The sequence below is a fragment of the Onychostoma macrolepis genome, chromosome 10 (genome assembly GCF_012432095.1).
Source record: "Onychostoma macrolepis isolate SWU-2019 chromosome 10, ASM1243209v1, whole genome shotgun sequence".
NCBI lineage: Eukaryota > Metazoa > Chordata > Actinopteri > Cypriniformes > Cyprinidae > Onychostoma > Onychostoma macrolepis.
This window is the reverse complement of record NC_081164.1, coordinates 21,348,976-21,372,306: the sequence shown is the minus strand read 5'-3', so window position 1 is coordinate 21,372,306 and position 23,331 is coordinate 21,348,976. Positions and strand designations below refer to the sequence as shown.

Below are 23,331 nucleotides of genomic sequence, written 5' to 3'. Positions count from 1 at the left end.
TTTACTATAGATAGATAGATATTAAATGTATTATTATATAAAATAGTGTGAGTTTTCAGTGAACAGGTCTACTCCTGTAATTTCTGTTTTTTTTAATCTGATATAAACAAAACGACAGAGATAGATAACACACCTTTGCATTTGTATTTGCATTCGCATTCACGTTCACAGACATAAACAAGATAGGTGTTGAGTCAAGGGAGGGAGTGCTTGCGGCTCATTATTACACACGGATGTGCTGAACTGTCCGTGACAACCATCAAAAACACGCCACACAACCGAACGAGTGCGTCCCGAGTCGATCAGAGACGGTGGAGGTGTCGTGTTGGCTTGTTTTTGTTGTATGACAGCAGAAGATTGTTGAGCCGAAGCTGGGATTTCTCCTCAGAAAGTGAGTTTTTGTCATGCTAACATGCTAGCTAGTCTACGCTAACACAGCAGAAGTGACAAGTGAAAAAATGCTGAAACATTTTCTGACTGAAACGCTCTAAAATAATAATGATGTAAGATTTAAACGTTTTAAGTGTATAATACGTGATTATTTATATAGATAACGTGTAAACGTGTTAAATTTACGGTTATGTTTGTGCTAGCTTTAACTAGCTCTTCATAGCCTTAGCACAAAACCGATATGCTAAACTGATCATTTTAAAACATTCGATGGTTTTATTGGATATTATTTTAATCTAAATATTAAAAGAAAAGTCATTTGAACTTTAACACTGACATTTTAAAAGCTGACTGGACATTTGCAGCTGGTTAGCATGAATTGAAAGCTAATACTTAGGTTTAACGTTGCATTGACAACAAGTATCTTTTCATTGTCAATAAATGTGTTCTGTTTTTCATTAATGACACGCTTTATATTAAATACAGTATGGTAGATTTGACACTTTTCCACATTACTTGGCATCGTGCAACCTTCCCTTTTCAACATGTTTATGTGTGTTTGGCAATCACAGCCATTGCATGTCATTTGCGGAGGTTGCATACTAAATAACTTAATTACATTATCGTTTTTTAGGCACAGTTTAGTCCACAAGGATGGCTTCTCGTAAAAAGGTGCTTCTGAAGGTGATCATTCTCGGCGATTCTGGGTAAGTGATGACCTTCTGATCCAATGATGCCTGACAGTGTTATTTAATTAGGTTTTCAGATACAAAATCTTAGATTATACAATAATCGCTGTTGTATTTGTGTGCGACAGGGTTGGGAAGACTTCTCTGATGAACCAATATGTCAATAAGAAGTTCAGCAATCAGTATAAAGCCACCATCGGTGCAGACTTTCTTACCAAGGAGGTGATGGTGGATGACAGGCTGGTGACAATGCAGGTATGAGTCTTTAGATGTGACGGATCATTTTTAGGAACCATTTTTATTTAGCATATTATATGTAAATAAATATATACATCAGGGTCACCATCTTAAATTAAAGCTAAACCCCTTAAAAAAGAAAAATGTCATTTAGTTGCCAAGACTGCATTTTTTATTTTCAATTAAAGTACTAAAATAACTAACTAACTAAATAAATAAAATAAAAGCAATATAGACACATTAAAAAGTAATACAATTACTAAAACACACGAAATAACTAACTGAAATTCAAACTTTAAAATTAAAATCTAATTCAAATTATAAATACAATCTGTTATCAGTGATATACTAAAAAAGTAATTCTAAATGATTATGCAGTATGCAATATTTATATATTTATTCATTTTTATTTTAGTTTTTACCTGAGGTGCATCTACAATGTTAGTTGAGTCTTTCGAAAAATTATTTTTTGTATATAACACATTTGTGTGTAGTATTCCATAACCATGTGTCTCCCTCCTGACAAATCAGGTTTTTTTATTGTTTGTTTCTAAAGATCAAGGAAATTATATGGCCCTTTAAATGCAAATGATGCAGCACTGTAATATTCTCATGGCCGTTTCAGATCTGGGACACAGCAGGACAGGAGCGCTTCCAGTCTTTGGGTGTGGCTTTTTACCGCGGGGCGGACTGCTGCGTGCTGGTGTATGATGTGACCGCACCGAACACCTTTAAAACCCTGGACAGCTGGAGGGACGAGTTCCTCATTCAGGCCAGCCCTCGAGACCCGGAGAACTTCCCCTTTGTAGTGCTTGGCAACAAAATCGACTTGGAGAACAGACAGGTCTGTCTTTGCTCAGCCTCATAGAATTTCATGTTTACATTTTGACATAAAATTCTCAGAGGAAAACCCCCAGTTAATTTCAGCATCTCATCTAAACACAGTCTTCTTCTGTTGTTGTCTTAAAATGATTGTTGTACATGTAAACACACTCCTATTGGAGGTACTGAATAGACAGATGGTTATGGTCAAACTGGTTTAATAAAATAGTATTGATTAGTGTTTATAAAATACTATGATAGCTTTTATTCATTTTTAAATGAGTTTTTTTATTATATTTTTATATTATTATATTTGTATATATTAATTTTAGTTGAGGTTTTAGTAATTAAAATTGTGTTTTTGTCATTTTATTAATATTATTTCAGTTTTAATTATTGTTGTATATCAAGTTAAACTAAATGAAAATGAGATTTTACGTTGGCAACTATCTGAAAAAAAAAATCATAACTTTGTAGATTTTATTTCAATCTACGTTTATTTTTAGTAACACATTAGATTTTTTTTTTTTTTAGTTAACAATATTGATTCTAAAATCTGATTGGATGAGCCACATATCAATTTACTGTATTGACCAATTGATCGCCTTGTGCAGGTGACAACGAAACGAGCCCAGGCTTGGTGTCAGAGCAAAAACAATATCCCGTACTTTGAGACCAGCGCAAAAGAGGCCATCAACGTGGACCAAGCTTTCCAAACGATCGCTCGCAACGCCCTCAAACAGGTACGCACCATTTGACACGTCCTATAAACAGCACCTCCACTCTGATACTAACATCTGCCCATCTCGCAGGAGTCTGAGGTGGAGACGTACGACTTCCCAGACCAGATTAAACTGAGAGATGACAGACCCGTGTCCACTGGTGATGGCTGCAGCTGCTGAGATGGGACGTTTGGAGACCGAGGAGACCAGAGAGGCAGAGAGCCAGCGCGGGGCGGACCGATCCCCATGTGCAAAACATCCAGCATTCAGAAGAAAACACTTTCTTTCCAAACTTGTATGTAAAGAACTGTTAGGAATTTAAAGAAACTCCTGCTACAGCATCACTTTTAATATAACTGTCTTTAAGGATATTATTTCTATGAGAAAGAGATGAAACATGAGCTATTCTATTATTTACAAGTGATTTTTCTTTTTGCTGCTTGTTTTGTTTATTCCTTCATCCATGCAGATTATAGTCTTTCAGACTCGTCTCCTGCTTATATGTCTGTCTGTGCCTTTTTCCTTTTTTTTAGGATGTAGAAGCATTCACACTTCCTTGAAATTCCTTTATTTTGCCAAATCCTTTAATATGTTAAACTTAATCGATTCTTTAACTAAAAAAAAACTACACGCACACTCAGAATAAACAGCCCAACATGTCACAATATCAAAATCTTCAGAAGAATTTAAGAGCTGCCAAGGCTAGAAAGAAATATTCAAAGTTTGTGCCTAAGGACGCCCACCTACACAGTACAAGTCTTCGGTACAGGAAGGCTGGTGGTGTCAAATGAACGTTTTGGGGATCTGGGAGCTCACGAAATATTAAGTGCAATCATTTTAACCATGCAACATGATTCCTTTTGCTTCAAATGAAAGCGTTTCCCCAGTTTTAATGTATGAATGTAAGATTAATGATTAATTCCTGTCTTGACCTCATGCTGTTTAATTACTTGGTTTACAGTTTATTTTTATGTTTCTGTGTTCATATAGTAGACATTTCTAATGGGCTCATCTCATTGACCAAATGATGGGTATGATGTAGGTCAAATAAAGGCACAAAATGTGAAGGAAAGCTGAAATTGAAGAGTGAGTCCTGAGAACCCTTGAATCCATGTGATTTTGTTAAATGTCTTAATTTCTATCAACCAGTATTGTAGATGATTTTGATCAAAAACTCTTAGCGATGTCTGCCAATAGAAACACATCTGTCCCTCTTTTATAAGACAATTACCTTTCCTTGAACACTGTTAAATCATCTCTCGGTATTGTTTTATCAACAATGCTCCATTAATAAATCTTTATTCAAATGACAAAACACTGGATCTTGTGTGTTTTGGCTTCTGTTACACTGATAAGCTTTGAAAGAACAGTTCACCCAAAAATGAAGTTTTCTTAGAACGTTACTCACTCTCAAGCCATCCAAGATGACTTTGTTTAGTCATCAGAACAGATTTAATTTTCAAATGTAGCATTGCATCACTTGCTCACCTGTGGATCCTCTGCAGTGAATGGGTGCCGTCAGAATGAGAGTCAAAACAGCTTATTAAAAACATCACAATAATCTAATTAACTGTCCCTGTTTTGTCCTCTTGCATCAAAATTCATCAACATATTTCTTTAGAACTGTTTTTGCTTGTAAACTGATCTGTGCATATTTCTATCATGATTCAGATGAGACAACTTTTTCATTGGAGAGAACAATATTATGGATTAGGTTCTTACAAACTGTTTTTTGCTTCACATTTCGTTAACTGATGGGCTGGAGTGGTGTGTGGATTATTGTGATGTTTTTATCAGCTGTTTGGACTCTGACGGCACACATTCACTGCAGAGGATCCATTGGTGAGCAAGTGATGGAATGCTACATTTCTCACCTACATCTTGGACGGCCTAATTTTTCAGTTCGGTTTCATTTTTGAGTAAACTATTCCTTTAACACGACTCAAAACAATTGACTTAAGACATTATGAAGTGCTGCACTTCTCAAACAGCAAAAGCAAATTATTTATGCATTTTTTTTTTTTTTTTTTTGAGTCCTCGCAGTCCATACTGAACACACAGCAGATGAAGTTTCTCTTGGACATCCGCATAACAGTGCAAACAGCATCTGACATCCACATTTCTCCTCTTATGCTTGAATTTGCCTCTCAGAGTGTCACTGTGAAACAGGCGGTCCAAATGCATCCATAGTTTCCATCACTAGAGACAAATGGTCCAAGAATGAACTTACAGAAACACGAAGAATACGGGCTTCATCTGCAGTCCATCTCCTATAAAGACATTTATTGTGTATAGTAAAAATATTCCATTAATTTCAACAACAAAACACACACATATCTTTTTTTAATGAATTAATATTATATCTATCACAAATGTTACATGTGATGACATTTGGGTTTGGGGGAATCGGGTAATTAGACCAGTGTGGCAAAGTGTGTCGACCTAAATCTAAATTAGGACAACTATTTTAAACGCTAGACTTTTTTAGGTGATCGTTCATACGGTACAACTCACACAGACAGTGTTTGTCCTGATAAATCCAGGTTTTTAGTGATTCCTCCTTTCCTGGGCTCAGGATCAGGAGATAGAGACTGCAGGGCGATAGTTGCCTCTCTCTCGGATGGAAAAGGGACCTTTAGAAAGCTGATGTTTTGTTAAAATTAAAGAGAATACTTGACAAACATGCACCTCTATGTCTCATTCATTGACCGATCTTCACTTGGTTGCACATGTCTGTCACTGAGCAGATCCCGCAGTGCAAGCAGGTAAGAGCTGGAAAAGTTTGAATAAATCCTACGATACAAAAGCAGATTTCAGTTGTGTCGTAATTAATTATTTTGACATTTAGGAACAGCAGTAAAAGGATACAATTCAAGTTTTCTCTCTGAACCGTTTTCACTCATGCAAGCCGCCATGTTAACATGTTTTGTTAGGCTTCAGATTGAAAGCGGCATTTTCGTCGTGTTTTTATGAAACTCAACCTTTATTTCCATAGAATAACATTCGACAAAGTTCGATTTACTTTACATCCCATAAATCCTGCATTCAACATAAATGTTTAATGTTTTCTTATAGTTAATGTTATGTTTAGTGATTATTGTACGCTTGGTTTAGCTTATTATAGGTAAAATCTTTTAAGATGATCATATTTTAGATTGTCTGGGACGGGAGTAGTAAATCAATAAAATCTATACAAAAATACAGTAGCAAAATAATTTATTCAGTGATTTACATAAATGTCAAGCAATGATTAACATTTGAATAAATGTTATATTATTTTGTTAAATTATTGTGATTATGATCATATTTTGTAAATGCAGCGAAGTAAGCTCGCGGACATTTTCTGAAATTATTCATTTAAATGAATCATTCGAACAAACCGATTCACTCAAATGAATCGGACGTCTGAACGCTTCTTACAAGAGCGACTACTTTTAAGAGAAGGAGCGCAAACTCTTTACAGAAATATCGATTTGTCAGGTTACACTGCTTCTTTTAGCTCGTTACTGGAAAAGCTATATGGCCGAGCCACTGTCACCGAAAATGTAGTTATTATTAGTAGTGTGTATAATTTTACCTCTGGTCAGTTCAAATGAATCAAACCTACAGTGGGAAACACCACCTGCAGCATCTTCACACATCCATCAAATGTTATACAGCGAGACTCGCTAGGAGTTCGCAAGCTGCGTTTGGACGCGCATATGATGCCCAGAAATGCGGTCTAGTTAGTGTGTAGGCAGCGCGCTAGGTGTTGAAACACAGCCGAGTCTCTCTCTGGTCAGCCGCGCCGGATCGGTTCAGTCCTCTGCGCCTCTTTATTGCAGGTGAGTCCGACACAACGGAACATCTTTTATTACATGCTTTAATTTCGTTTTAAGCGAAAACTTTTTTTCTTTTTTGAAAAATCTAAAATCTTAAAAACATAAATGACAGAGTATTATGATACGAGTTTACAAGGACTATAAGAATCATCATATTAATAAGCTTATTTAGTTACTTGTTTTCATTCGGTTGCAAATATCTTTGTGACTGAATACTGAAAAGAACTTAGCCTATTATTTAGGCTAGAAAACAACGTGCTAAACATGCAACGTAATATATAAAGAAATAAGTAACATCTAACTCACTTCTGTTCTCTATATGGTTCTCTCGTCTGAATATTTATTTTTTATATATTTTATTTTATTTTTAAAATTATTTTTATACAGTGGGTATTTTTATACAGAGTTTTATACAGTTTATTTATCTGGGATTCAATGACCTTAGTTAAAACAGAAAATAAAATGGATTTTGAAAATGTAAAACAAGGAAACATAATCGAAATATGTAAAACCAAGTACTAGGAGACTATGAAATTCATAATTTCCATAATTTAATAATAATTTTTCAAATTCAGCTTCACACTTGAATTGTTGTTGTAATGAGAGAAAGAAAGAAAAAACATTTAAAATCCCACTGTATTTTCCTGGCTATTTAATGTATTAATAATGTATTTTAAGTGTTTGGTTTCATTTAATCATAAATATGTGAGACCAAATACTAAAAGACAGTAAAATTCATATTAATTTGTGAAATTCATCTTCACATTTGAAGTGTTACTCAAAGAATATAATTTGTAATGAAAAAAACTGTATTCAAAATAAGAGCATTTTCAAGAGGACTCCACTGTATTTACTGGTTATCTATTTTATTCGCACTGTATTTCTGTTTAATTTATTCATAATTCATCATCCCATCAGCCATAACACCTCCATTTCCTTCCAAGATTAATAACGTGTCAGAAACATCCACCCCAAACACTTTAAAGTTGCTTGTTATGCTGCATTTTACTGAATTCTGTATTGGATTTCATTGCTTTTACAGATGCATGATCCTCCAGCGGTGACGGGCTGATGGGAACTCTCCGTGACCTCCAGTTTGCCCTGCAGACTAAGATTGAGGAGCTGCGGCAACGTGACGCCCTCATCGATGAGCTGGAGCTGGAGCTGGACGCTAAAGATGACCTCATCAGACAGCTGCAGGGCGAGCTGGACCGTCTCCGCACCGCCTCGGCCTCACACAACCCCTCCGGGACGACAGAAGTCACAGGTGAGCAGGGGACTCAATCAAAGGCCTGGATTAACCATACGGACACATTTTATTCATTGTTGCATTTTATTTTATTGGTGCCGGGGCAGTGTTACCAGATGAGCCCCAGCGCACTAAACGCCAGGCCATATCAGCAGAACCCACGGGGCTGGATCCAAATCAACTCACCCACGTCACCCTCACCAACTACAGCAAGAGCGAGGAGTGAGTAAGAGCCTGGTTGCATCAGGTAAAGCTTCAGTGAATTAGAAAAGCAACATGTTCGATTCAATCCCATCCCAGGTCTCGAGAGTTGATCCAGAAGGCTCTTTTGGAGAATGATTTCATGAAGCACCTGGAGGCCAGTCAGATCCTCACCATCATGGATTGCATGTATCCCACCACACTGGCACAGGGCTGCTGCGTCATCCAGGAGGGCGATGATGGCTCCACCGTCTACGCTCTGGAAGGTGAGGAGAATCTGCTTCAGATCTACTATTTTTACTTGATGAGCAGTTCAAACTGGAAGCGTCTTAAACTACAGCGTTTTGTTTTTATGCTAACCTCTGTCAAGTGAATGTGCTGCCTGTTCGTCATGTGTTTGTGACAGCGATCCTCTGTGCGAGAAAACACTTCACATGATGTGTGCTATTATTTCATGGCTTTGCGCAGGAATAGTTCAGACACACACAAAAAAAAAATTATTTACTCAAAACCCATATTCTGTTTATTGTTTGGTGCACAAAGGAGAATTTAAATATTTCTGTAGCTTTTTTTTTTTTTTAATAAACCTATTCTAAAGTTTGGAGTTGGTAAGATATTTGAATGTTTTTGAAAGGCTGCATAAATATACAATAAAACAGTAATTTTTTTTTACATTATTACAATTTAAAATAACTGTTTTCTATATGAAAATGTAAAATGCAAAGCTGAATTTTTATTATCATTACTCCAGTCTTCAGTGTCACATAAAGTGTTCCCATGCTGCTCGTGAAATATTTCTTATTATTATCTATGTAGAAAACAAGATATTTTTGTGGGAACCATGACCTTTTTCCAGAAATTTTTCGAATGAATATAAAGTTCAAAATAACATTTATTTGTAATAGAAATCTTTTGTAACCTTCTCGACTGTCAGTTTTCATCAGTTTAATGCATCCTTGCTGAATAAAAGTATTAATGGTTCTCCTACACAGATTCATCACATTCTCAGACTCAAGGCTGTTGTGTTTGTTTGTGTGTGTTGCGTGCAGAAGGGTTGGTGGAGGTTACCAAAGGAGGGCAGAAGCTGTGCACCATCGAGCCGGGGAAAGTGTTTGGCGAGCTGGCGATACTCTATAACTGCACACGCACAGCCACCGTCACAGGTGAGATTCAGTCTGTGTGTTTCAACACAAATTATTAGTCAAAATGTCATCTCATAATTTCACATCTCGTACTCAAGTTTTCTCCTCCTTTCAGTTCAGTTGAGTTTTAACTGGATTTGCTTTATTAGTTTGACAAAACTGTACATTTATACTTACCAAAAAGGAATAAGATGTATCATACAATAATTAAATAATCTATAGAAATGTTAATAATATAAAATAATACATGTATGTGTATACAGTATATAGAGTAAAATAACAGAGGAAACTGATTAGATTATTATTTATATTAGATTAAACAAAAGCGATTCATTAAATTGTAATTAAATTAAGGGAGCAGGATGAAACGCAATAATTTATATATGAAAATAGTAAGATTAATATAGAATAAATAACAACAGCATAAATGGAGTAAATAGAAAAAAACTAAAAAGAAAACAAAATGTGAAAAAAATAAAATAACATGGCAGAGTAAATTCAGAAATGATCAAAAATATATAGATAGGTAGATATACAGATAGATGCGAAGTTTGTTGTCTTGAGCCTGAATTCCTGCTCATCTGTCAGTGCTGTTGGCTATAGACAATCTGCCATGTGTCTGAGATTGAGTTCAGCCCTATTAATGGCTTTCTCCCGCAGAGTGAACGTGGAGGAATCGGCGGTGTGTAATTGCTGGGATGTTTGGCCATGTGGTTTTTCTAATATATCCTCATCCCTTGCCCTTTTACGACACATTGGTTTAGTGTGATGGATTGGGGTGAAATGAGTTGACTTGGGTGGTGTCTGTTTAATCGCAAAAATAAAAATGCAATTAAAATCAGGCCTTTGACTGTCCTTGTTTATACAGAGATCGCTCTTTAAAAATCTCACCTGTGAACCCTGATCAGATTTGCTGGATTTTTTTTTTTAAAAAAGGGCTGAAAATTTGCTTTTTTTCTCTCTGTGCAGCTCAGAATTAATATAATTTAAGTTGGATTTGCATAATTAGAGAATAATATTAATCAAAAATGTTTCTCGACATAACACACATCGGCTTCATCACCCAGCAATAGTTCACCCCAAACAGCTGTTGAAAAGTTGCTAACCCTCGGGCCATCCAAGGTGTAGATGAGTTTGTTTCTTTATCAGAACAGATTTGGAGAAATTTAGCATTACATCACATGCTCGCCAATGGATCATCTATTCCAAGATGAGAGAGTCTAATTAGCTGATAAAAACATCACAAAAATACACAAGTAATCCACACCACTCCAGTATATCAATTAACATCTTGAGAAGTGAAATTTTGTCACATTAGAAGTGTAAGAAGAATTGCATTTTGGGATCCATGCCACATTTTCTGGTCTTATTTAGTTGATAAGTCATTGAGGTATTTCATGCACACAGAATAGATTTGAACAAATAGTGCTGCAAATTGCAATTTTTTTTTTTTTTGTGGTCCAGAATGACAACAATATAAGCTGGAGGTTATTTTAAGGTGTCCTTGTTACAGTGTAATTATATATTTAAGTACTGAGTAATATTATTTAACTACATGTACTTACTGTATGGGGTTATTTGCATGTAATTATGCATCATTTGTTGTTATTATAATAGTAAGTACGTGCAACATGTGTAACAAGGACACTGTAAAATAAAGTGTTACCAAGTTGGATTTACGTATTTGGAGAATAAAATGCATCAACAATGTTTCTCAACATTGTCACGTCTCTCTCTTTTGTGTCAATAGAAAGATGACAGACGGTGTCTGCTGTTCAGGGTCAGCTGAATGAATAGTTTGAAAATAAAATAGCTTCTTCATACTCAATTTCTAACAGCGTCCTGCGCTCATTGTCTGCTCTCACTCCATCAGTCATTCCTGGGCTTTCTAATTTCTTGCTCTTTTGTGGACAGAGGTCAGCTCCATCTTCAATCTGACGTCACTGAAGCATCAGAGAGTGATGAAGTAGGGTGAAGGTCTGTTGAAAATGTCAACAGCTACTTAAGGTTTAAAGTAAGACTTTATAAATCTAAGTTAAGGAGGTAGATACTTCACTTTAATCAAACTTGATTAGCATATCTTGAAATCTTTTGAAAACCCATTTTAGTGGTTCATCAGATACTGAAGTCATTTAACATGAAAATTGCAGATTAAGTAATGCGCAGTATAGATTTATCCTGCCTGCAGTTTTTTAAACATAGCTTGTAAAACAGAATGCATTGCGCTTCACATGTTTCAAACAGTAGCATGCTACATTGTCACATGATCTTTGTTTAAATCGGGGGAATGGCATCACCTAGGCTTGCCACCTTTAGCAAGGCAAAATAAGGGACACCCATTCACGACCACCCCCCCCCCCCCCCCCCCACACACAAAAATTAAAAACCAAGGACACCAATAAACCATGAGAAAACATGCTCAAGTATGTAAACTTGCAACAGAACGCATTTATATTGCTATTTTAAATTGGATTATTTATAATTATTAATTATTATTATTGGTCTTTTTTGACAGTTCTGCAGCTGTTCCCTGGATGGGATGCATTTTTATTATTTATTTATTTTATTTTTATTTGCTTAAATTAGGACTACATTATTATGTAATTATTTGTGCCATTTTTATCTACATAATGTAGCATTTTTAAAACTTTTTTAAAATGCCAAATTGTAGTAGTATGTATATTTATATTTATTATGTATATATGTATATTTATTATACATATATTTGTGATTAATATAAATGGTAAATTAATAAATAGGGTCTAACATTTCTTCTGTAAAATCCGTAAATTCTGTCATAATTTACCCAGGTTTTTATAAACCTGCATAAAGTTGTTTCTTCTGTTGAACACAAAAGAAGATACTTTGAAGAATATGGGTAACTAAACAGCTGCTGGTCCTCAGTAACTTCCATAGTAGAAAAAAATACTATCAGAGTCATTGGGTACCAGAAACTGTTAGGTTACCCACATTCTTCAAAGAATCTTCTTTTATGTTCAACGGAAGAAAGACATTATTACAGGTTTGGAACAACTTGAGTGTGTGTAAACGAAAAAAAAAAAAAAAAAAACATTTTAGGGTGAACTGTCCCTTTAAGTCAGACAGTCCACCGTGAGCAAATGCTTCTCTGCAAATTGTGCGTTCATCATTAGATACAGTACAGACCATTGATAACTTTCCCATTCAGCCCTACATATGGAGAGTCTTGTGTTTAAAGGGCGAATGTGAGCTCTAGATGTTGTAGGCTAAACCGCGCATGTTTAGCGCACGCTGCGCTTGTGTGAAAGGGCTTTAACAGCGCGCGTTCTGGAGACTCCGTCGCTATGGAAACAAAGACGCCAAAATGCAATCACGCGCAAATGAGCTTCTCTAATAATACTTCTAATGAGATTGATTTCACTATAATTGCTATTAGTATTATAAACAGTGCAAAATACGTATTTATTTGTTGAAATGTGTTGGCCTTTGTAAAATACGGGACAAATCGCGTCCCGTATTGATTAGATAAGGGACGCATCATTTTACCTTTAAATACGGGACGATTCCGTATTTTAAGGGACGGGTGGCAACCCTAGCATCAGCTATCATCTCATAGATGAAATGTGTAATTTGCTGTTTAATACAATTCTATATTATTAAAAACTTGGATGCCTGAAGGGAAATTTAAAACATTGAAGCAGTTAATTTGTCTGTGTCACACTGAAAGTGGAAGGTCAGGTCGAGCTCATTGCATTGTGGGATACAATATTCTGTGCAGAGTACATTATTGTGTATGGCACATTTTGTCAATCGGGTACTCTGTTCATATTAATAATTTGCATACTTGGAACAGTATGCTCATTACATACTGTAAAAATAGAACAGGTAGTATTGTAGCAAGTTATTTTGAACACTACGTAAATATGCAGGATATTTAATCGTACAATTATGCCATCAAATGATATTTTGTATTTGTTAGGAATTTATTTATTGGTTTTGCAGGTTTATTGGGGTTTACTGAGGAATATTAACAGTATGTGATAGTGTTTGTGTGCGGTTGGCTGCAGAGTAATTACACAGAGTGGGATGTGAAGAGTTCTCAAAGCAGCAGCTGTCAGTCATGTTGAGAGGAAGTACAGAACAAAAGTGTGGTGAGGTGAAGAGATTGAGCCTACAGTTATATTTGCACATGTCCTTGTTTATGAATTATGACGCAGAGAATTACAGTAAATCCATCTGACCTGAAATGTTGTAATCCATGTCATGAATTTCAATAAAAGTGTTGTCGACTTTAGATTCCATGATAAAATGCAGTACTATTTTAATAATTTATTTGATAATCATTTAAATAAAACATTTTATTTATTATTTTTGAGGGCTTTTTAGCTGTTATTTGAAATGAACCTTTAGGTAACCAAATGGCCAGGAATTTAACTAATAGTAGCATTTATTTGCATGTAAAGCCATCATTAGAATTAAACTGCACTTTTTTTTAAAAAGATGAATTTCCTCCTTCCTCGCCCTTGTCATGTTCTTCCCTTTCAGCTCTGACTGATATCAAACTATGGGCTATAGATCGACAGGGATTTCAAACCATCATGATGAGAACTGGCCTTCTCAAGCATTCAAACTACATGGAGTTCTTGAGAAGGTAACACAGTTTAGCATTAAATCAAATTCAACATCTCAAACCAAAATCAGAGTTTTGATGCTATATTGAAATTAGTTTTAGTAAGACTAGTACTAGTAATAATATAACCTGAATTGTGTTGTCAGCGTGCCTTCCTTCAAGACTCTCACTGAAGATGTGCTGAGTAAAGTAGCAGATGTTCTGGAAGAGGTCAGATGTTTGAACTCTGCATATTTATTCTAAAATCAATTCCAAATTGATCCATGTGACCTTCAAACTTTTTTTATTCTGTGTTGTTCTCCCTCTCTCTTTACTCTTTAGACTCACTACAGTGATGGTGACTACATCATTCGTCAGGGCGCCACTGGAGACACATTCTTCATCATCAGTGAGGGTCAGGTGAGAAAAGAGCCTTTCGGAGGTTTCCTGCTGAGTTGTGGAACAAAATACATTTATTATGAATTTTGTGGCTGTTTTGGCCCACAGGTGAGGGTCACCCAGCAGAAATCAGCCAATGAGGAGCCAGTGTTCCTGTCCACACTGTCTCGAGGGGACTGGTTTGGAGAGCAGGCTCTCAAAGGGTCAGTGAGGAAATTTAATTCTCATTCTAACCGTTGTGGTTAAGGTTTAAGAATAACTTTTTACTTTTTTTTTTTTTTTTTACTTTTCTTTCCAGGGAAGATGTGCGTACAGCAAATATAACGGCTGTTGGAGATGTGACATGTCTGGTTGTGGACAGAGAGTGAGGAGCTCACAGAACAATCAGTGACCATTCACAAACAGCAGTCACTATTTATCAAGATCACATCAGCACAAACAAAATCACAATCTGTCAAATCCACAACCACAATCATTTAAAATTATAACCATCACAATCAATATCACAACCATCCCAAGCAATCAAAATAATAACTATCACAATCAAAATCTTTGTTCAAATAATAATCACATTTAATCTAAATCATAACTGTCAGAATCAATATCACAACTATCCCAATAAATCAAAATCATGGCCATTACAATCAAAATCTCATTCAAAATAATAATCACATTTAATCTAAATCATAACTGTCAGAATCAATATCACAACTATCCCAATAAATCAAAATCATGGCCATTACAATCAAAATCTCATTCAAAATAATAATCACATGTAATCAAAATAATCACAATTAGTATCACAACAATCATAACCATCATTATCAAAATCATAACCATCATAATCAATATCACAACCATCCCAATCAAAATCATAACCATCACAATCAAAATCCAAATCAAAATAATAATCACATTTAATCAAACTCACAACTATCACAATTGCGATCAAAATCTCAGTTAAAATAATAAGCACATTTTCAGCACGAAATCATAACCATCACTATCAAAATAATCACATTTAATCAAAATCACAATCAATATCACAACAATTGCAATCAAAATCATAGCGATCACAATCCCAATCGATCAAAATCATAACCATTACAAGCAAAATCTTTGTTAAAATAATCACCACATTTAATCAAAATCATAACCATCAAAATCAATATCACGACAATCCCATTCAAAATCATAACCATCACAAGCGAAATCTGTTAAAATAATCATCACATTTCATCAAAATCATAACCATCACAATCGATATCACAATCCCAATCGATCAAAATCATAACCATTACAAGCTAAATCTGTTAAAATAATCACCACATTTCATCAAAATCATAACCATCACAATCAATATCACAACAGTCCAAATCAATCAAAATAATCAAAATCAAAATCAAAATAATAATCACATTTAATCAAACTCACAACTATCACAATTGCGATCAAAATCTCAGTTAAAATAATAAGCACATTTTCAGCACGAAATCATAACCATCACTATCAAAATAATCACATTTAATCAAAATCACAATCAATATCACAACAATTGCAATCAAAATCATAGCGATCACAATCCCAATCGATCAAAATCATAACCATTACAAGCAAAATCTTTGTTAAAATAATCACCACATTTAATCAAAATCATAACCATCAAAATCAATATCACGACAATCCCATTCAAAATCATAACCATCACAAGCGAAATCTGTTAAAATAATCATCACATTTCATCAAAATCATAACCATCACAATCGATATCACAATCCCAATCGATCAAAATCATAACCATTACAAGCTAAATGTCACGCCCAGTTGCCTGCACCACTGTGAGGCATTAGAGGGCGTTTCTGTTTTGTGTTCCTGCCTGTTGTTCTGGTCATTGACTCCATTTCCCATAATGCTGTGTTTTCATTAGTGTTTATCTGGTTCAGCTGTGTTCCATTTCCTGTTTGGTCTTGTGTTTGTGTATATCAAGCCCTGGTTTGCTATTGTCTGTGTGAGTTGTTGCTAAGTGTTACCTCCTGTGTTTCTGGTGACCCCCTCCCGGTTCAGTCATGTATTTCAGAGCTATTTATCTGTGGATTATCATTAAAGGATTCTAAACTGCATTTGGACCCACTTCTGTTGCCTACCTGTCTGCAGCCGTAACAGAACAACTCACCACAACAAAGGATCCAGCAGGAATTTTCATCATGCACCCACGTCAAAGTACTTGTTGTGACCCTTTAAAGAAACTTTGTTCCATTTATCAAAGGGGACGTAATATTGAAGCGTATGTGGAGGAGTTTCTTCGTATTGCCACTTTGTACCTGGTGATGATGCTTTGCTGCGGACTGTTTTTGGAGTGGGCTTGACTTGGATATCAGCCTCAACTTGCCTGATGAGGATCCAGGTTGGTCCCTGGCACAATATATTGACTTTGTTTTATTATTTTGTGGATCTGAGTTCACTGTGGAGGAGGAAGTCTCCCCTAAACATTTTTTGCAGGGGGGCAGTAGGCTGTGGGCTCCAGTGGCCATGGAGTCCGGCCGAACAGGATTGCCACCATGCCACACACTGATGATTGCAAGTCCAGTGTCCGTCACCACTCCCATGCCACAGCCAGAGTCAGCTCCCAAGATGGCTGCCATGTTACAGCCAGAGTCAACTCCTGCCAGAGCTGCTTCATCTGCCACCTCATTGGCTAGAGTTGCTGCTTGCCCTGTCCGGTTCGCCACACCAGAGCCTCCAGCCATTATGAAAGCCATGATAATGTCTTCAGCCACCATGGATGACACCCCAGAGTTTCCGGTCATCATGGACCCCAAATCAGAGTTCCCGGTCGTCAGGAGTGCTGCATTTGGAGAGAAGAAGGCTTTCTCTGGGCGTTTGAGGCTAACTTCCAGTTTGGTGGACCTACCATTGAGGTCAGTGAGAGCAGCTGGCATCTTAAGGCCTTCAGCAGTAGAGCTTCTAGAGGTGGTTCCTCTGTCTGCAGTGCTTCCAGTCGTGGCAGTGGCTATGTTGTGTGTCTGGGCAGTACACTGTACTCTTACTCCGGAGCCAAATCCAGGCCGAGAGTCCATTCTGGAGCCAAGTCCAGTTCAAGTTTCTGTTCCTGAGCCAAGTCCAGTTCAAGAATCCATTCTGGAGCCAAGCCTAGTTCAAGTCTCTGTTCCTGAGCCAACTCCAGTCAAAGAATACATTCCAGAACCAAGTCCAGTTCAAGTCTCTGTTCCTGAGCCAAGTCCAGTTCAAGAATCCATTCTGGAGCCAAGCCTAGTTCAAGTCTCTGGTCCTGAGCCAAGTCCAGTTCAAGAATCCATTCTGGAGCCAAGCCCAGTTCAAGTCTCTGTTCCTGAGCCAAGTCCAGTTCAAGAACCCATTCTGGAGCCAAGTCCAGTTCAAGAATCCAGTCTGGAGCCAAGCCTAGTTCAAGTCTCTGGTCCTAAGCCAAGTTCAGTCCAAGACTTTTCCAAACCAGGGCGGTCCCTGAACCCAATTCAGACCCAGTTCCTCTCTGGCCACTGATCCAACTGGACCCACCTAAGCCACCATATGCTCCATCAGCTCCGCCCAGACCACTATCTGTCTCATCTACACCACCTTCTGGTCAGATGGCTCCATCAGTTCTACTTTTGGCCTCAATCTGGTCTCTGCCCTCTGCTTCACTGATTCCACCATGGCCACCACCTTCAGTCCAATCAGCTCCATCTCTGGCTTTACTCTGGTCTTTACCCTTTGCTTCACTGATTCCACCATGGCCACCACCTTCAGTCCAATCAGCTCCATCTCTGGCTTTACTCTGGTCTCTACCCTCTGTTTCGCTGACTCCACCGTGGCCACCGCCTTTAGCTCCATTGGCTCCAACTTTGCCCTTGATCTGGTCTCTGCCCTCTGCTTCACTGACTCCACCGTGGCCACCGCCTTCAGTTCAATCAGCTCTACCTCTGGCTTCATTCTGGTCCCTGCCCTCTGATCTGCTGATTCCTCCTTGGCGGCTGCCTTTAGTTCTGTCAGCTTCATTTCTGGTGCTGACCTGGTCTCGACCCTCTGCTCTGCGGACTCATCCATGGCCTTCAACCTCTGATCAGTCTCTGCTTCCCGTACCTCTCCATGGTCCTGGCCCTCCTTCCCTCCCCCTGTGTCCGCCTCTGTACCACCGCCCTCCTGAACTTTGATAGTGTAGGGCGTCTAGAATCTGCCCTTTTGAGGGGGGGCTATGTCACGCCCAGTTGCCTGCACCACTGTGAGGCATTAGAGGGCGTTTCTGTTTTGTGTTCCTGCCTGTTGTTCTGGTCATTGACTCCATTTCCCATAATGCTGTGTTTTCATTAGTGTTTATCTGGTTCAGCTGTGTTCCATTTCCTGTTTGGTCTTGTGTTTGTGTATATCAAGCCCCGGTTTGCTATTGTCTGTGTGAGTTGTTGCTAAGTGTTACCTCCTGTGTTTCTGGTGACCCCCTCCCGGTTCAGTCATGTATTTCAGAGCTATTTATCTGTGGATTATCATTAAAGGATTCTAAACTGCATTTGGACCCACTTCTGTTGCCTACCTGTCTGCAGTCGTAACACTAAATCTGTTAAAATAATCACCACATTTCATCAAAATCATAACCATCACAATCAATATCACAACAATCCCAAAAAATCATAACAATCATCACATTTAGTCAGAATCATAACTATCACAATCAGTCAAAATCAGAACAGTCAGAGAATTAATAACATCTCGTCACGTACTGAGTGGTAATAAAACAACTCTAACAGGTCTTTCAAGCAGCTGATCGGAGGACTGGACAATATGAGCAACAAGATGTATGAGAGTGAAGAGGTGAAGGCCAGGTAAGCACATCCATCACTCAGAGATGAGAAGCACTGTGGCTCATCAGAGTAACTGACTTTTCTTGCAGGTTGGAGGCAGAAGCCGTGTTCTTCTCTAATATGTCTCTCAGTGACTTGCGTGTGATCTGCACGCTGGGGGTGGGCGGCTTCAGTCGGGTGGAGCTGGTAAGACGAGTAGTTAGTTAGTAGTTTCTGTAAGGGTGATTAGAAGTTTATTGAGAGCATGTGTTTATTGATTCTCTACAGGTGCAGCTGAAGAATCACGATCATGATCACAGTCGCTCCTTCGCCATGAAGGTCCTGAAGAAGCGTCACATCCTGGACACGAGTCAACAGGGCCACATCCTGTCTGAGAGACGCATCATGATGGAAGCCCACAGTCCTTTTACTGTCAGGTCTGTACGGCTCGCTGCTTGTTGATAATTTAATGTGCTATGCAAAAGAAATCTTAAAGTAAAAACTAACATTTCATATGAACATTTCATTTCTACATTACATTTTAATGACTCATTACATCCATGAGTTTTTTTTTTGTTTTGTTTTTTACTTAAAGTCTTTTAATGTCTTTATCAGTATTGTATTATTTACACATGTTGGTCTCATAAATAAATAAACATTCAAAAACATTTGTTGACCACTAATCTGATTATAACAATTTATAATATTATTATTAATTTAGTAATTATTATAAAATGTATAGTTCTAATTCAAATAATTATTATAAATATAATATAATTTATATAATAATAGTTATAATAATATATTCATTTACTAATCTATTTATAGCGATTATAATCATTTAAAAAATAAATAAACAATATTAGTTGACAAACGACTCTGTAACTCTACATCTTTTATTAATGACATGGTATTTTTATGAAAAGCATGCGATAATAAGCCCACATTGTTTATATGCTTCAGACTTTATCGGACGTTCAGCGATTCGAAGTACCTGTACATGCTGCTGGAGGCGTGTTTGGGTGGAGAGCTGTGGACTCTGCTCAGAGACAGGTATCTGGAACTCAGTATTTTCTCTCATTCTTCTGATTGGCTTGAGGGACTTACAGGAAGTTGCGTGGCTGTTTTCAGAGGCTCGTTTGATGACGGCACCACACGCTTCTACGCTGGATGTGTGGTGGAAGCTCTCGCTTTTCTACACTGCCGTGGAATCATCTACAGAGACCTGAAGCCTGAGAACATCATACTGGACCACCGGGGATATGCCAAGCTGGTAAGCAAAGCAGTGTTATTTTAGTATTATTTATATACTATTTATTATTATTCTGAATTGGGTTTAATTATTTTATTTTCAGTTTACATTTATTTTTTAAGTTTTAGTAATTTTATGTACTTTTGTCAGTTTTTTTGTAGTATCTTTATTTAGCTTTAAATTAAAGATAAAATAACATTTTTATTTTTAGTACTTAAACTAAAATGAAGTACTAAATGCAACATAAGTTACACATTTTTATAGTTTGTGTTGTAATATTTTTATTTTATTTCAGCTTTAATTTTTAATTTTTAATTAAAATGTGCAATAGTTTTTTTATTAGATTTTACATTTTTATTTAAATTCAATTAATTTATTCTTAAAATTGCTTTAAGTACTTAATTTTAGTTTAATAAATGTTCATTTGATAATATTATTAATTATTATTCATATTTTTAGTTTTTGTTGTATTTCTATTTAGCTTCAAATTAGTTTTCACGTTTTTATTTCAGTTCTAGTCATTTTAGTGCTTGAAATGTTCTAATTTTTTAGGTTTCAGTGTTCATCTAATTTTTATTTTATTTCAGATTTATTTTAATTAAAAACTATTTTTATTTATACAGCTTTGTTTTCATTTTAAAATTTTTAATTTAATCTTTTAAAATTTTAATTCAAATTAAGTTTTTATTTTTTTGCAACATTTCTATTTAGCTTTAAATGCACTTTTTTAACATTTTTATTTCAGTTCTAGTAATTTTAGTACTTCAACAAAATACAAAGCACTTCATTTTATTTGAAGTGTTCATCTGATATTTATATTTCATTAACTTCATCTTAATTTTTTAAGTTTTAGTTTTAGCTGACATCACAACTCAAAGAAATGTATTTGTAGCCATACGTTATATTAGTCTACAAAAATGGTAAGCATATGTCTTTAGATTTCTAAGAAGATGAGAAATATAGTCAAATGTGTCTAAAATATTTACCAACAAAATATTCAAATGGCAAAGAACAGTCATTGTTTTCAAGGTGGACTTTGGTTTCGCTAAAAAAGTTGGCTTGGGGAAGAAGACATGGACGTTTTGTGGAACTCCAGAGTACGTGGCCCCTGAGATCATCCTAAATAAGGGACACGATGTCTCGGCTGACTACTGGTCTCTAGGAATCCTCTTCTTTGAGCTGCTGAGCGGAAGGTTGGCGATTTACTAATGCTATTATTAACAAGCTTAAGTTTTTCCTGTTTCTAGAATCCACAGTTCACGCTCTGCCTCTTCTAATTATTAACATTCAACGCCATTGTCCTCTTTCCCTCCAAGCCCACCTTTCTCAGGGTCAGATCCCATGAAGACGTACAACATTATTCTTCGAGGAATTGATATGGTGGAGTTTCCCAAGAAAATCACCAAGAGTGCTGCGAACTTGATCAAGAGACTGTGCAGGTGCGCGTTCAAACAGCCTGTGCTTAACTTTCAGTTAGACTACAATTAGTCACTATAACAATTGATTTTGTAGTCTACAATAATAACATTTTTATAGGCAAACATTTTATAGAATTTTATAACATTTTTTAAACCTTTTGTTATGAAAACCTGAACTGCTGAAGTAACATTATTCTATATATTATTACTGTATATTCTTGGCGCATTGTTACAGAAATACAGTGATTTACAACTTCTATGTAATTTAGTGAAGGTTCACCTCAGCTTTTGCATCACTTTCTGCAACATGCAAGTTGTAATATTACATTTATGTTGTGTATATATCCAATTAAGTCAGTACAGTAACAAGGCGCTTCAGTGTTTTATTGGTAATGTTTGTTTTTGTTGGGAGAGAAAAGTTTTTAAAGAGAGAAAATTTCAGAGAGAAAAAATTCGGAGATAAAAGTTTTTAGGAGAGAAAATAATCTGAGACAAAAGTTTTTGGGATAGATAAAAATATTGTTGGAGTGCTGATCACGACATTTTGAAAAACAGCCATGAAGCGTGTCATAAGTTTGCATGCGTGTCTAACCCGGCAGGGACAATCCATCCGAGAGACTCGGCAACCAGAAGAACGGCGTGAAGGACATCCAGAAACACAAGTACGGATGATACATGCAGCTCTACATATTCACATTCCTGCATTTCCTTTCAGACAGTCGTGATGTGTGGGCTGTGCTGGTTTTGATGTCTCTTACAGATGGTTTGAGGGGTTTAACTGGGATGGTATTCGTGAAGGAAACCTGACTCCTCCGTTTATACCAAATGTAAGTGAGAAATTAATCATTTAATGGACTGTCTTGGAGAGATATGAAAAATCCATGTTCAAAATGAACTTAGTCATCTCCGATTAATAAAAATAAATATAATTTGACCTCACAAATCCTGATATAATTTTACTCTGAGATAGTTCTTGACTGTTGCTGTCCTGAGCGAATGAGTTTCTTTGCTTTATCTTGAGTTTTCATCCAAAGAAAATGAGTTTTTGTTTGCCGCAGGTGGACGGGCCTTTGGACACCAGTAATTTCGACTGTTTCCCTGAAGACACAGATGAGCCGCCGCCTGACGAGGAGTCCGGCTGGGACTTTGAGTTCTGATCGCGTGAACAAAATGCTTATATGAATTGTGTTTCTTGGTGTTTCAAAATAAAACACCAGCAACAACACCACAGCTGTTTGTACCTGAATGTCATGTGAAAACAAACATTTTTATTCTTCTGTTTTGCTAAGAATATCTTAATTATATATCCATACACACACACATTTAGATAGATAGTTCAAATTCAAATTATTAAGCTTTCTTTTATTTATATAGTTTGTAGATTATTTGCTTACTTGCTTACTATCTTTTTAAAAAACAATTGTATTTATATTAAATTAAAAGCAAGCATAGAAAAAGCCCTGATATTATCTGCTATCAATATCATTACACTCACACACACACACACACACACGTGGCAAAATGGTGCACTGCAAGGTGTATAAAAACCAAAGCAGAAAGAGATTTAAATCAAAAATGTATTAAGCAAAACAATTATAATTAAATGGA

The 23,331-nt window shown here is 36.5% G+C and overlaps 3 protein-coding genes across 5 annotated transcripts; 2 read left to right on the top strand and 1 right to left on the bottom strand.

The window, feature by feature from the left end:
* The first annotated feature begins 182 nt into the window (after positions 1-182).
* Positions 183-4,177, top strand: zgc:100918 (Ras-related protein rab7-like). Its single transcript, XM_058789140.1, has 6 exons — positions 183-391; positions 1,025-1,097; positions 1,208-1,334; positions 1,942-2,160; positions 2,753-2,881; positions 2,951-4,177. The coding sequence occupies exons 2-6, from the start codon at positions 1,045-1,047 to the stop codon at positions 3,038-3,040; spliced, it is 618 nt and encodes a 205-aa protein (XP_058645123.1). The 5' UTR covers positions 183-391; positions 1,025-1,044; the 3' UTR covers positions 3,041-4,177.
* On the bottom strand, positions 4,143-5,841 carry LOC131548119 (EKC/KEOPS complex subunit LAGE3). The gene is made up of 3 exons (XM_058789141.1): positions 5,729-5,841; positions 5,375-5,503; positions 4,143-5,130 (listed from the first exon to the last, which is right to left on the bottom strand). Exons 1-3 carry the CDS (start codon positions 5,773-5,775, stop codon positions 5,016-5,018), a joined length of 291 nt encoding a protein of 96 aa, XP_058645124.1. The 5' UTR covers positions 5,776-5,841; the 3' UTR covers positions 4,143-5,015.
* Positions 5,491-23,022, top strand: LOC131548117 (cGMP-dependent protein kinase 1-like). 3 transcript variants are annotated; one of them, XM_058789139.1, is made up of 20 exons: positions 6,443-6,684; positions 7,724-7,948; positions 8,038-8,152; positions 8,231-8,397; positions 9,181-9,294; positions 13,798-13,903; positions 14,029-14,092; positions 14,204-14,281; positions 14,369-14,463; positions 14,559-14,624; positions 19,021-19,095; positions 19,164-19,260; positions 19,342-19,490; positions 20,017-20,106; positions 20,185-20,326; positions 21,335-21,498; positions 21,622-21,744; positions 22,323-22,385; positions 22,484-22,550; positions 22,782-23,018. In XM_058789139.1, exons 2-20 carry the CDS (start codon positions 7,753-7,755, stop codon positions 22,878-22,880), a joined length of 2,070 nt encoding a protein of 689 aa, XP_058645122.1. In that variant the 5' UTR covers positions 6,443-6,684; positions 7,724-7,752; the 3' UTR covers positions 22,881-23,018. The 3 variants fall into 3 exon arrangements, with proteins under 3 accessions (XP_058645121.1, XP_058645122.1, XP_058645120.1); XM_058789138.1 differs by lacking the exon at positions 6,443-6,684 and adding an exon at positions 5,491-5,625 and having other exon boundaries at positions 20,017-20,326; positions 22,782-23,022; XM_058789137.1 differs by having other exon boundaries at positions 20,017-20,326; positions 22,782-23,022.
* Positions 23,023-23,331: the final 309 nt, after the last annotated feature.

Bases quoted from the DNA above. Each gene is read 5' to 3' on its own strand.
- zgc:100918 (XM_058789140.1), top strand. From the start codon at position 1,045: ATGGCTTCTCGTAAAAAGGTGCTTCTGAAGGTGATCATTCTCGGCGAT. The intron at 1,335-1,941 runs GTATGAGTCTTT...TGGCCGTTTCAG, and splicing joins ACAGGCTGGTGACAATGCAG to ATCTGGGACACAGCAGGACA. The intron at 2,882-2,950 runs GTACGCACCATT...CCCATCTCGCAG, and splicing joins CTCGCAACGCCCTCAAACAG to GAGTCTGAGGTGGAGACGTA.
- LOC131548119 (XM_058789141.1), bottom strand. From the start codon at position 5,775: ATGGCGGCTTGCATGAGTGAAAACGGTTCAGAGAGAAAACTTGAATT. The intron at 5,504-5,728 runs GTATCCTTTTAC...ACAAAACATCAG, and splicing joins TCAGAGAGAAAACTTGAATT to CTTTCTAAAGGTCCCTTTTC. The intron at 5,131-5,374 runs GTGAGTTGTACC...ATGTCTTTATAG, and splicing joins TCAGGACAAACACTGTCTGT to GAGATGGACTGCAGATGAAG.
- LOC131548117 (XM_058789138.1), top strand. From the start codon at position 7,753: ATGGGAACTCTCCGTGACCTCCAGTTTGCCCTGCAGACTAAGATTGAG. The intron at 9,295-13,797 runs GTGAGATTCAGT...CTTCCCTTTCAG, and splicing joins ACGCACAGCCACCGTCACAG to CTCTGACTGATATCAAACTA. The intron at 19,261-19,341 runs GTAAGACGAGTA...GATTCTCTACAG, and splicing joins GCTTCAGTCGGGTGGAGCTG to GTGCAGCTGAAGAATCACGA.